The sequence below is a fragment of the Helianthus annuus genome, chromosome 14 (genome assembly GCF_002127325.2).
Source record: "Helianthus annuus cultivar XRQ/B chromosome 14, HanXRQr2.0-SUNRISE, whole genome shotgun sequence".
NCBI classification, from domain to species: Eukaryota; Viridiplantae; Streptophyta; class Magnoliopsida; order Asterales; family Asteraceae; genus Helianthus; species Helianthus annuus.
The window spans coordinates 155,827,196-155,841,638 of record NC_035446.2 but is presented as its reverse complement, the minus strand read 5'-3'; the positions used below and the strand labels follow the sequence as shown (position 1 = coordinate 155,841,638).

At 34.6% G+C, this 14,443-nt stretch overlaps 1 protein-coding gene across 1 annotated transcript; it reads right to left on the bottom strand.

The window, feature by feature from the left end:
* Positions 1–12,453: 12,453 nt before the first annotated feature.
* LOC110904519 (phosphoenolpyruvate carboxylase kinase 2) lies at positions 12,454–13,857 on the bottom strand. The gene is made up of 2 exons (XM_022150359.2): positions 12,962–13,857; positions 12,454–12,881 (listed from the first exon to the last, which is right to left on the bottom strand). The coding sequence occupies exons 1-2, from the start codon at positions 13,749–13,751 to the stop codon at positions 12,826–12,828; spliced, it is 846 nt and encodes a 281-aa protein (XP_022006051.1). The 5' UTR covers positions 13,752–13,857; the 3' UTR covers positions 12,454–12,825.
* Between the last annotated feature and the right edge of the window lie 586 nt (positions 13,858–14,443).

The following is a 14,443-nucleotide window of genomic DNA, read 5'->3' as shown; positions in this document are numbered from 1 at the left end:
GGGTTGTAAGCCGTCGGACCCGTATAAGCATGTATGGTTGGTCATACCCAAATGGTGGCGAATTTCGTGCCAGCTGGTGCGGAGTTCTGCCTCCTGTATAGACTTGAAGGTCCTTCTTCTTGTAGGGCGGATAGTGGCTACTACTAGAATGTCGAGGAGTGCTGAAGTGATACCCCCCCTTCGTGTAGACATACGAGCATTTGTCCTCCTACGCCTTGGCGGATCAGGTATTACTGGTTGTGCCGGTGGCGGAGGTGGTGGCGTAACTGCCTCAAAGCGTGAATCCTCAGAGGGATCCTGTGGATGTCTCGGTTGTTGAGATGTCTGTCGAGATGGCGTGTAGTACCATTCATGTCGGTCAAACATCGCTTGGAAACTGTCAGGTCCTTGATAGGGCGTTCCATGGAAGGATGACCCATCAGAAACTTCTATCGGATGCGTGGGCGTACCACGAGCTGGTTCAGTTGGATCCTCATCCTCCTCCATGGGATCTTCAGAGAAATGGTCTTGTGGCCCTAGTGGAACAAAACCTGAAGGTTCCTGTATGTAGTCAGCCGGATTAAACTGACCTATGTAGTAGGGAGTAGGGTCGTCGTAATTCGGTGCGATACCGAACGTTGTAGAGGTATGAAGGAAGGTTGTGGGTTGTTGGGATTATTTTCTGAATCTGGCCCAAAGGAGTGCCGGTAGGATGGCCTCGAGCTGTGCGAAGTGGAATGCCTCGCGGGTTCGTAAAGATCTCTTCGTCGTTGTGGCTCTTCGCTCCTTGTCATCGAAGGATGTCTTGTACCAGATGGTCCAGCTTCGGTATCGTGATGTGTCACGATTTCTCCTCGGCCTCTTCTTCCCCTTCCTCTTCCTCGGAATATAACAGGTGGCATTTTCCTGCCCCAAAACTTATTAAAAATTGAAAGGAAAATAAAGACAAAAAGGAGTATTAATCCGAATTTGTCCTAAGTTCTTGTCTAGACTCAAGTATGTGCAATTGTGTCATTGAGATTAAACACAAATAGGATAGTGTTTAATTCACTCAATGTTGGCTCTGATACCAACCTGTCAAACCCAGATTTCCACGTGTCTCACCGGTGGGCCCGGTGGGGGATTACCGTGACGATGTTGGCAACAATATAGTCAAACCACACAATTATATAATGCACAGCGGAAGCATAAGATAAATATATAAATTTCAACCTCTGATTGTAATATCAAAATGTATTACAGGGGTTGGATATATCCACAGTGGATCGTAAATAAACATAAAGTATTGTTCCATCAGATACTGCAATCAAGCTTGCGAGACTTATCCCGACGCTAGGGAGCTAATACCAGCCAATTACGTTTAGGTACCTGCACTTAGTCTTTTTGGGGAAAATACGTCAGTTTACACTGGTAAATACATTCAACTGACACATTTGAAAATGTTTATTAAAATTGATTTGAATGCACAAGGCACAAACTCTTTTATAACTTGGGAAAATTCATAATGATCTTGTGAACGTTTTACATGTTCTTTTATGCGTTCAGTAGCCCGGGTCGTGCCGGGTTAAAGATTTATAGACACACCACGTTTGCGTAAAACCGTAGTATAAAAACCAACGGCTACGTCTTTTAATTTTAATGTCGACACTTTATACCGGGTGTACGCCTACACCGGGATGTCGATGGTCGTGGCCATTTCGTAAAATGATGCCAAGGATATCCGGGACAACGGTCATTAAACCCCCCAAAGGCTTATAAGCAACAAAACTGTTTAAATGAGCCGATCATATTAAATCAATTAACCACCTAAGCGATGGAATCATATAATGCTCAATCAAGCGGTATTAATATACCGTAACCCAAGCCCATATAGGGGAAATAAGTTAAAGTATTTACCTTTGCAAGTATAAATCCTTAATTTAGATCAAGTCACCGATAGCTTTTACTGGGGCTCCTAATCTGGAACGAAGGTTTTAATTAACCTCTTAGAATCCTAACGGTCCTTATATTAGCCGTAGCTCAAACCGGTTGATTCCGATACATAGATATGGTTAATTCGCACGAAAAGGCGAAAACCGTGAATGGAGTATGATTTGGACCCAACAAGTTCAGAGACTTGTTTTATATGGGTTAATAGTTCATACTCTAGATTTTGGGGTTCAAATAATATAATTTGACCCATATCGGCTATTGCACGAAAACTAGTTCCATGAGCCGTACCGTGTGCGCAAATAGGCGAAACGGTTAACCATAAGTGTCCTACGCTTATTTCCTAAGTCAATATGCCTTAAAAGTATTTTGGTATCAGTAGGATACCTTCCGTAATGCCCGTAACGAGTTTAAGTTAATATTATGCCCCGTAGGGGCTTTTCGGTCATTTTAAAGACTTTAAAAGGGCTTTTAGAGTTCTACAGGAAATCTGAGTTTCCCGAACAGCTTATAGAGCTTAAAATACTTTATTTATTATTTAAAATCAGTGGCAACTGGAATCGGGTCAAAAGACCTTGTAGAACTCCCGTTTTGGCCAAAAAGGGTATATTCGGTATTTACCGAACCGTAGCCATAACCGCAGGTTATGAGCAAGGTAAAAATTATTAAAATCTTTAAAATTCCCAAAATATTATTTTACCACAGTGGGTAAAAGTTTTGGTGACGAAAACTTGGGTTAGATGGGCGTTATGCTAATCGCGCCGTTAATTACAAAACTTTCTTAAAAGTGCGCTTTTTAGCATAACTCTCATTCTAGATCTCGGATTGACGTGAAACTTTAAGGACATGCTTATAATTTAATAAGCAAGGTTTTGGTCCGTTCACGTGTCCGAATTACTCGTTTTAATTTTAAAAGGCCGTTACGGTCAACTTTTAGGCGAATGACGGAATTGCGCAAAAGACTCGGATAACTCATGAACCGACCACAGAGGTTTATACCAACATGTGACCTGGTCCTAAGAGAGTCCTAAGGTATATTTATACCTTACTAAAACGGGTCAGAACTGAAGTCAAAGCAAAAGTCAAACTTTTGCGACATTCGGCTCCGAACCGGTTCAATATAGCAAATGATCGATTCAAACAAGCGCAAACAGGTTTATATACTTATTATCATGTTTTATGATTGTCAAAACAGGTTCCATAACATATACATTACAGATTATGCATAAATCGCTAAAATAGCTTTCTGTTGACTTTTTAACCGCACGTTTGACTCGACATTTGACATAGTTAGAGTGGTGATCAGGGGGAACCATTTTAGAGGTTTATTACCCACATAAATACCAACTCATAACCACTTTTGATTCGTCATAAGACTGAACCATTACTGATTTATTGTAAAGTCAAACCGTAGTTACGACGGTTTGGTTCTTAGCCATTTACTAAGGAAATGTGACACCACAAAGGGTTAGATCACTTACAGAAGTTGTGTTCTTGCTTATGGAGCAGAGAAGAGGACTTGAGGGCTCTTGAAATGATCAGAGGTGTGTGTTTTGATGTTGTGAATGTTATGTTGCATACTAGTGCTATTTATAGCAAATGTCATGGCTCAAGATCATTACACACAACTCTACAAGTGCCCTTGGATGAATGGCAGGTGTATTAGAGGGTTATGGGTCGAGTAGGGGGCACCCATGCCTCATTGATTGAGGTTTGGTCGTTCATAAGCTCCAAAAGCCATGTAGTTACAACAATTCTGCATCTGGGCACTTTACGCGACCCGCATGGGAGTTCCCATGCACTTTAACGCGGGTCGCCTAAAGTTCAAATTTCAGGCGTGTTATTTAGGAGGCTCGCGGCCCGCTTACACTTAAGCCTAACCTTCACGCGGGTCGCGAGAAGTCTGTTTTTCAGATTTTTAAAATCTTTTGTCATGATTATCAGAATCCGGTAATTAATAACGAAATCTTTCGTAATGATTTACCTGACCTTTCGGTTTTGAAGGGGTAACTTTGCGGTTTGGCCCTCGGTTATTTACCGATAGGGGCCTCGTGTTATTTACCCGCATTATTAAGTCCCCGGTTTATTTATTAATTATATTGGAAAGCCTTAACTTTCACTGTTGACGCTTTTAACCCTTCTTCTACGAATTCGAACGTAACTTTCTCGTTTCATATCGAAACTTCGCGAAATTCATATATATTATTTTAGTGAGGGTATAATACCGTTACAAAGTCTTTGGAACGTTAAAGGGTCACTCAGAGGTATTATTAAACATGTTGACACAGTTAACCCCTGTAGTTTGTAATCTCTCACTTTCTTTCGCGTTTTGTTTTTGTACGATTTATAATTTATTCGTTTGAAGGTTTAAGCATTATTTAGGGATACTATACAGTATATTTACCCTTGTTGACATTTATAACCCTCGAATTTATATACTTTCAAGGTTTGTCAAAATTAGTCCTTTATTTATTATAGATGCCACGTGTGAACAAATGACAAGTGTTAACACATCATTGGACACAAAAATTCGAGGTGTTACAATTTGATGAATACTTAGTTATGTCGGCAAGAACTTCACGTGAATGTTTTGCAATTTTTTTGTAACGCGGTCATTAAATTGTATGGCAATGAGTTTCTACGTAGGCCGACGAGACACGACATCGCACGTATTTACGTCGCGCATGAGGCTAGATGGCATTTTCCAGGGATGCTTGGTAGCATCGATTGTACACATATCGAATGGATAAATTATCCAAGAGCGTTGCAAGGGGCGTATGTTAGGGGTGACGTCAAAAGACCGACCATCATACTTGAAGTGGTAACGTCGAATGATTTTTGGTTTTGGTATTCATATTTTGGTTTTCCTGGTTCAAACAACGACATTAAATTTGAAAAGTATGGGAGACCAAAATTGAAAATAAAAAAGTGTTGGAATTAAATTTGAAAAGATGAAAAACCATGCGTTAAAAGTAAAAAAAAAAAAAAAAAAAAAAAAGGGGTTAAATATAAAAGATAAAAACCTTTGTATTGAAAGTGAAAAATCAATTATTTTTAGAAAGACTCCCTATGCATAGAGTACAACGAAATATAGCAACAAAGTGTTGCTAATTTATATTATGGTAATACTTATTTATACGTATGCCAATTATATTTTATCTCAAAATATCGTTTTATAATGAATAGATATTCATACAAACTATGTAATATTTATTGTATTCAACATCTTCCTATACTAATAAACAAAAATCTTTTTGTACACGTGTCACTCTCTGATGCCTCCTCCCTTTTAATAATAATATTACATATTAATTTTTATACACAAAATATAATATAATATTAATTAATATAGTTAGAGATAAACATATAAATTCAAATTTAATTAATAATTATCTATAACAAATATAAATGTATCAAATAATATAATAAGTATAATATTATTTAATATAGTTAGAGATCAAACGTATAATTTCAAATTTAATTAATAGTAAATTACTTTTTGAGTCCCTATGTTTTAGTGGTTTTAACCATTTGAATCCAAAATTAAAAAGTTTAACGTCGTGAGTCTCTAACCACTCATTCACACCCCCAGTAAAAAAAAATTCAAAAACCTTTTGTAAGGCCAAGTTCTCTAAGTTCTCACAACTTGTCGAAATTTTCAATTTACCCTAACCATATATATTTGTTAAGATAAAATATATTATATGGATATAAACAATAATTACTAATAAATTATCAAATCACATGTACAAGTACTTATAGTATATAACATAGAAGACTAAAATTACAAGCGGATTATCTAAATAAAGTACCAAATTATATTTAAAGCGAACAATAAATGGTTTTTAAAAGACATATTCTTGCTTATCCAAAGCCATTCAGTGGTGAATCGGTGGATCAGAGATGCCTTCCGTCGATCGACTGTAGTCGAGAAAAACATCCTTTTGCGGGGCGTGTTTCCTTTCAAGATTTTTTTTGCTATTAAGTATATAACATTATATTACTTAAGCCGTGTAATACATGTGTTCGATATTTTCTTCCAGTTTTAAATTTATGTTACTATCAGTATGTTTTCATCTTAAGAAATGGTCCAACTTCCTAATAAATTTACATTTTTTTTGTCATTTAACCCGTGTAATACACAGGGTTGTAAGCTAGTGTGTAATATAGTAGCTTCTAACTTACCATATACATAAATAAATATAATTAAAAAAAATGACTACAAGATTTTTACGAGTAAAAATTAAGTTCAACTAATCAAACCCAATCTAGCAAAAACAAATTAGTCTTACACAGCTCGTGAATATTTCAAGCCTTAAAGGGATAGTATGGTGATAAAGTGTTTTCCAACCAATTATAGGTTCAAATTTTGTAAAATGACAAACATGATGTGATTTTAGCCGTTAAAAAATTAACCCAATAGAAATATAAACACAATTTAATCCAAATAGGAGGGGGCTTCTAGCTTAACCAATTACCCTTACATTTTTATTAATTTAAAACAAAATAACTTAATCAAATGTATTAAAACTCATTTTCATTAATTAAAAAACAGAATACATAAATAAAATTGAATTTAAAAAAATAATAAATGACCGAAAACTGTAATCTTTGTGTTAAATCGGGGACGTTCAAGAATGAGTAGAATTTGATGGGTAAAATTTTTAATTTGATTGTGTAAAATGAATAGGTTGTAAAATGATGTGGCCAACATTCAGCTTTTGAAATCTTCACCCAGGCATGGTACTAGCTCCCTCTACTCGCAAGGGTTGCGACGGTATATACCCATTCAACCCGCTTTCACTCATAACAACCCGCTCTATTCTGGTATTGTGCCCCCTTCACCCTTAGTTAGTATAACTTAATGACCGGTATCGTTGTGAAAACAAACAATAATTATTGTTGAAAAACGACATTTCCTTTAATTGTAGCCACATGTCAAGTCAGCCTTCTAGCAATAGGAAACTTTTTTTTATATTTATTTATTTTATTTCAACAACCGGACAATCGTATAACATACAATGAAGGGAGGAATTTTGGTCAACCTTTAAAAGGCCTGAAGTCGACGAAACTTAAATCACTACGGCATGGCACACGTCCACGCCTTCTAGATCACTTTTAAAAGAATAGTTTAAATCATATTACTTTTTAAACAATAAATAAAAGTTTTTTTTTGGTAGAGAGAACATGGGATAGTAGACCATGTGATACCATGTGTCATGTGAATAAAAATGATATGTTACTTGACTGATCCTTCCAAAATTCAAACCTTCTCCATCACTTATTAATGTACATCGTATGAGCCGTTTTTTTCTTTATGGGCCATATTACTTTATCTCAACGTTCGGTACATAAAAATGTAAAAGCAGAATAAATGGCTCATTCAAATGTGACTTATGTACTAACCGAAGATATGATTTCATGGAGTACGTTTAATACATAGCTATTTTAAAGTATATAACAATGAAAACCAGATAATATACTTATACAAAGTGCTTTCTTAATTTAATGGAACCGGACCGTCTTATAAGTTACACTTTAAATTTTATAATTGTTTATGTGTTTGGATCATAGTTTTTTAGTTTTTTTTTTTTTTAACTAAGTTTTCTCTCCTTAAATTTTATACTAAGTTACTTCTCACAAGGATTTAACCTTGATCTTTCTACAAGAGATAATTCCTCTTTATCGTTAGGCCAAGGCCTAAATGGCCATAGTTATTTACTTACTCTTGTTTTTTGATTGGATGCAACTCTAACTTGACAATAAAATATAGTATATCTATAGATTTTAAATCATTTGGGGAGGATATTTTTAATGTGGTTATTTTTTTATAATAAAAAGTATAAAATTAAGTCCTGAAAATTGTAACTTTTTATAACAAAAAATAAAAATAAAAAAGAAACTCTCCTACTTACAGAAAGTAATAATCATATGTTTAAGGTTTTCATTGTTTTGTGTCATTTTTATTTGTATATTTACTTTGATGTACTAATTAACTACAGATAAAACATTTATTTATTTATATATATAGCATAAAGAACTTAATTATGTGTTGACTTATATTTATTTAAAGGAATATATGACAAAAACAAAAACTATATTATTTTCTGAAAATGTCATGTGTGATCATCGTTTAGAAACAAAAGGTAATATAAAAGTACAAGTTGAATAACATATTTAAAAATTTTCTTTTCACTCAGTGTATATACTTTACTAATTAAATTGTTATATTTTAAAACTATAAAGTTGAAATGATGTTAATTCAAATCACTTTAGGAATAAAACATGTTTGTAATAAGTTTCTTAACATTCATCTAAACTACTATACATTCTGCATATCTTCTCACATCTCTTATTTATGTATAAATCTCACATCATTTCAAAAGGCTAAACAAAATTTGTTTGAAAGCAAAAGAAAACCAAAATCACAGATTCATGTTTCTTAATCCTTAACAATGACAATGACAATGATGATAACATGTTCGTATGAGAAAAGGTGTCAAATTTGCTCATCATCTTGAGGAGCATAGGTTAATTCGAAGTGGTCGTGTGACACAACACATGCGGCAATGCTTTCCTTATCACTTCATGATACAAATTTAATGATGAATTCTGTGAGGAAAAAAAAAACTAGATAATTTTCACATAATTGTTACTTAGAATTCTCTATCTAGAAACATTCTCATACTTATTTTTACTGGGAGACGAGACTAAGAATGGTATTTAATTTTCCCATAATCAAACATAAATAAGGTTATAAACCAGACATTTGAGTATTTTTTGTTGCTGATTTTTTTAAGGGCGCTAAATTTTTAATAAAGAAAATACTCTAATTAGTTCATTACAAAAAGATGTATACAATCATAAAAAAAAAACAGTTAGGTGACCCTTTACATAATAACGATACTTGATTCCACATTGGTTTGCACTTTTGCTTTAGTGAGAAGGATGATGGTGCTTGTCTATTCATTCTTTTCAAAGCCCCACTTCACCGTACCATAAGAGAAAAAGACGTACCCTCCGATGGTGAGGACCACCCAACTTGATAAAACTTGTGTGGTAAAATTTGCAACATCTTTATAGTGAATTTATCACAACCTAACTTTTTCTTCAATATTATGGTTATGATTATTGTGTAGAAAACAAAATTTATAATAAACTCTTATATGAGGATAATTATTTATGTATATATGCTCGTAATATTTTCATTTTTTTTTTTTTTTTTGAAACAACAACTTTGTTATGTAAGATTTTTTCATAGGAAAAGGATCATGATAACTTGTGGATTAAGCTTTCATGATTCCTAAAGGCAAAACCAAGGTACAATTAAAGATACTCCACTAACAATCCAAAAGCAGTTCCTCAAACTGTATGATGAGAGGGGCGCTCCCCTCAACTTTCCTCTCCGGAATCAATCAAATTCGTTCATGTCAACTCCTAACCCTCTCTCCTTCCTCTTCCGCATGCAGTGAGTAGTCACCACTCACCCCCCTCCGCGCAGCACTTGAAGTGTTGGCGGCACATTCCCCGTGCGGCAACTCCCTTACAACCCCTTACCCGCTCAGCTCCTCGCAACCGCCCCGGATACCCTAAAGAAAATATAATAAAAGGAGTATAGTATAGAATGTGATGGTAATATGCTCAAAATATCCCCCCATCAACAGAAGTTCCGTGTTTTAATTTTCGGTTTGACATTAAACTCCAATATTATTTATCCGTAACCGGCGGGGGTTTATTTTACTTATTTTTTTATTTAGTTTTTATTATTCATATATTTTTACAATTTGCCGTTGCACATGCATCATTTCATTCGTTTGACATTTACCTTATTATATCTGTCTCTTTCTAGATTCAACTTGAATTTAAAGTGTTGAAAGGAACATTTTCATGTAGAGTCAATTTTATAAAAGAGAAAACACTTTTTTTTAATATCTAGAATGGTTTATCAATGAAAAAAATATATATATGATATGTGACATGTGTGATCTTGAAACCGCCCTTATCATTTTCTATTATTTATGTAATATTTGTAAAATGATTTCTAGACCTTTTCAAAACAGTATAAAATGCTACTCGTATAATAAAAATGTCTGTTATTATAAAAAAAAATTAGCATATGAATATGCATCATACAAAATTAAAATGACTTAAAATAATAAATACTGAATATTCTTAAAAACCAGAGGGCAGGCAAGAGGAATCATCAACAATAATTAAAAATAAAATTAAACAATATAAAGTTGTTATTAATCGAAAAAAAAATACAATATTCTCCAACAAGTAGGGTTTCTTTAAACATACCATTATTACTTCTTATAATATATTTTATACGAATTATTTTAATTTAAAAATAGTTATGTTTATTTATTAAAGTATATTTTAGCTATTCGACTATTTCGAATGAAGGGATAAAATAGATATCCAATCCAAACCAAACATGATAGATTATGTCATCTCAAATGATGAATCTTTAAAATTGGTGGGGTCTGTTCGCACACGCCCTTAGTCTATTTAAACACTCCAAAGCGCCCGGCTATGGCCAAAGCTGGGCGCTTTGGTGTAAAGTCAACAGACAAGGTCTGACAGGTTCAGTCCTTGTCTGTTAACTTTACACCAAAGCGCCCCGCTTTGGCCTAAGCTGGGCGCTTTGGTTTTTTTTTTTTTTTTTTTTTTTTTACATTTTGGGCGTATTTTAATTTAATAGATGAAGTTTGGTTTATGTGTGGAGGGCTTGTTTGTACAAAACTAAAATATCTAAAGCCAAAGCATTGTACAACTCTCAACGCATAAGATACAAGTTAATGTAAATGTGTATGTTAGATCAACATCATTTACTGTCCTTTTTTTACTTTTCTTATTAACAATTCATGTAATGAGTGTAAATAGGACAACACGGTACAGCCTTGCAGTGTTGCAGGGAAAGACTAGAGTACCTTTCCACTGTTCAATTAATTCCCGCCCAAACAAAATTGTTTGTTTGTGTATTATAGTCTCACTTTTTACTTTTTTTTTTATAGAGGGTGTTTGTAATTACTTATTTAACTTAAAAAATACTTTTTGGCAAAACAACTTATTTAGTTATAACTTATCCAAAAGCAATTCTAAAAATGTGTTTGGATGAGCTTATTAGGTTGGAAAAGTCATTAAGTTGTTTTAAAAAATAATTGGATAAGCTTATAATGTGGGAAAAGATAATATTTCAGGAAAAGTTAAAATAAGTTTTAAAAAGCCAAGGTTAAAAATAATTGGATGAGCTTATTATAGTTGGAATTCGTGAAAGGAGATGTCTTATTTTAGATTTTTGTATAGTCTCTTTCACCGGAAAACATAGGACATTATGATGCGCTAGTTAGACGGAAAACTTATCCAAAAGCAATTCTAAAAATGTGTTTGGATGAGCTTATTAGGTTGGAAAAGTCATTAAGTTGTTTTAAAAAATAATTGGATAAGCTTATAATGTGGGAAAAGATAATATTTCAGGAAAAGTTAAAATAAGTTTTAAAAAGCCAAGGTTAAAAATAATTGGATGAGCTTATTATAGTTGGAATTCGTGAAAGGAGATGTCTTATTTTAGATTTTTGTATAGTCTCTTTCACCGGAAAACATAGGACATTATGATGCGCTAGTTAGACGGATCAATTTCAAGGGGGTGGGACAGAGCGCGCAGCAGCCAGGCATATATTATACAGGCATATATTACACATTCAAGATGTATATTAAATGTGTTTAATAATAATCAGGTTAATTCTTTTACAATCCAAGAGTACGTTTGTGTTTGTTCAATATATGCGTTACATCACGTTAAAAGCCGAATGTCACTGACACGACCCAATCAGATTCAATACGCACTTGTATGACCCAAATGACAATATACATCATAATACTACAATTAATGAAAAAATACGTCATGTACATGTACGGTAGGCGGCTAATACACATAACACTACTCATAGGAGTACTTGTGCTTTCAAAACGAAATGATACGATATAATGGAATACGACATCACACGTAACCGATTTGATCCGGAACTTGCAGTATAGTCCATATATATTAAAAAATAATGTATAATGGAAAAAGCGTAAAATTTAGACTATTATCGATGCGTTTGTGAATTAAAAATAATTTTAAAAAATTTAAAAAAGACCCATAGCGCTGCGCTTTGACCTAAGAGGGGAGTTTTGCCCGAAAATTTAAAAATGTAAAAAAAAAAAAAAAAAAAAACCTCAAAGCGCCCCTCTTTGGCTATAGCGGGGCGCTTTGATGTAAAGCAACAGACAAGGTCTGACGCGGTCAGTCCTTGTCGGTTGACTTTACACCAAAGCGCCCAGCTTTGGCCATAGTGCGGCGCTTTGGGGTGTGAAAATAATTTTCTCCGTGTGTAAATAGCATGATCCTTAAAATTACTTGATAATCTAGAACATTATAGCAAAGTTTTCTCAACCACAAAAAAAAAAAAAAAAAAAAAAAAAAAAAAAAAAAAGGCCCCTCCCAAAATGATAATCAAGTTTTTTTTCCTTTGAATTTCATATGCAAACATATTCAGATAACCTTCACAAAGGATATTTATAAGTTATAACACTCTTATTCAAATTCAAAGGAAAACAGGGATGAGGACATTATCATTTACACCAGCACTTCACTCATTTTAGCTCACTAAATATTCACGATATTTACAAGATTTTCTACTTGATTCATTCATTCCCCAAATATACTAGTGGGAGAATAACAAGAATCATCATCTAGATTAAAAAAAAAAAGGAAAACAAGTAGAAAAAAAAATGCAAACATCCTCAACTTCAAAAGATTCATTGAACTTCCGCTCTCTTTCTTTCTGTTGATTCATCATCAAGGACTAAAATCAACAGATGAAAAAACCAGTGTTGATTCCACCTCCACAAGTTCGAACCCGCTTTCGTCTAGGTTAGATCCGCCATAGATCGAGTTTCGCCTCCACTTACAACCCACGGATGCCCTATAAAATTCACCAAAACAATTTCAGAATAAAATCCTAAAAAAATCAAATAAAAACAGGTTTAGAAAATTACTACTTACTCAGTACTTGTTCCGCAGAAAATCGTCTATACACATCTTTGCACAACATTTTCTTCAACAAATCCTTAGCTTCAGGAGAAACAGACCTAAAAATCTTCGGAGGAAATCGTAAATTCCCTCGTAAAACCGCCTCAAAAGTATCAGCTGGAGTTTCGCCATAAAAAGGCGGAACTCCAGCCAACATTACATACAAGATAACACCCGCACTCCATACATCAACTTTCTCATTATACTCCCTGCCAGACAAAACCTCTGGCGCAACATAGTACGGAGTCCCAACAACTCCAGTCATTACCCCCCTCTCATTCATCCCAAACCACTCAGCAGATCCAAAATCCGCCAGCTTCAAATTCCCCCTACAATCAAACAATATATTATCCGGTTTTATATCCCTGTGCGCAATCCCCAACCGATGGCAATATCCAATGGAAGAAATTAACGGCGAGAAGATCAACGCTGCTTCGGGTTCAGAAAAAACACCTCCACGTGCGGCGATGCGGTCGAAGAGGTCTGGAGATTCGCAGAGATCAATGATCATGTGAAGATGATTCTCATCTTCGTAAAGACGATGAATCTGGACGATGTTGGGGTTTCCGCCGAGGATGTGGAGGATTTTTGGTTCTTTCTGGAGGCACTCGCGGTCAGTGGGGTCGGACAGGAGGCGTTTGTCGATGGATTTGCAGGCGAATGAGTCGCCGGTGATGGTGGAGTAGCAGCGGTAGACGATTCCGAAGCGGCCTCGGCCGATCTCGTCGGTGAGTTGGTAGTCGTTGTTTATAAGTTCCTTCATGTGTTTGGATGATGGGTTGTTGGTTGGTTGGTTTGTTTGTTGGATGGTGGTTACAGAGGGATGAGGGTGTAGGGGGGTTTATAACGGAAACTTTGGGCCCTGGATTTTGGGTTACTAGATGCGAATATTCGTATTTGGGAAGGTGAAAGAAGTTTTGCTGTGTGATGTGGAATCATTGTATGTACATCTTGCCTTGGATATTGTATATTGAAGAATATTAGAGTTTTGGATTTGGCTTTTTCCAATCTATGACGTTCTTTTTCATGGCAAATTGGATTACTCACATATCATTAGAGCATTATCGTCGTGTCGCTAATTGAACCATTCGATCATATTCATTTTCACTAAACAATAACGCCTATGTACCAATTTGAGAGTATTCGAAACCAATAAATTTGGGAAAAAAACCCACTTTGGGAATTGAACCCAGGACCTAATGGTCCCTTAACATCATTTCACCCTCAAGATGTCAGTGGCTATAATGCCTATGTATGTTTTTCATGAGTTTTTTTTTTTAGAAAATGTTATAAATGTGATTCATTGTGAAACAATTTTTCCCAAAAATTTATTGATTAAAATAAAAATTATAACTCACCGTTTATTGGGTTGGGATTTTGTTGTACTATATTAAAATTTAAAACTTCTATTTTCATTTAAAAACATTTAATTCATTGTTATTTTGAATAACTACT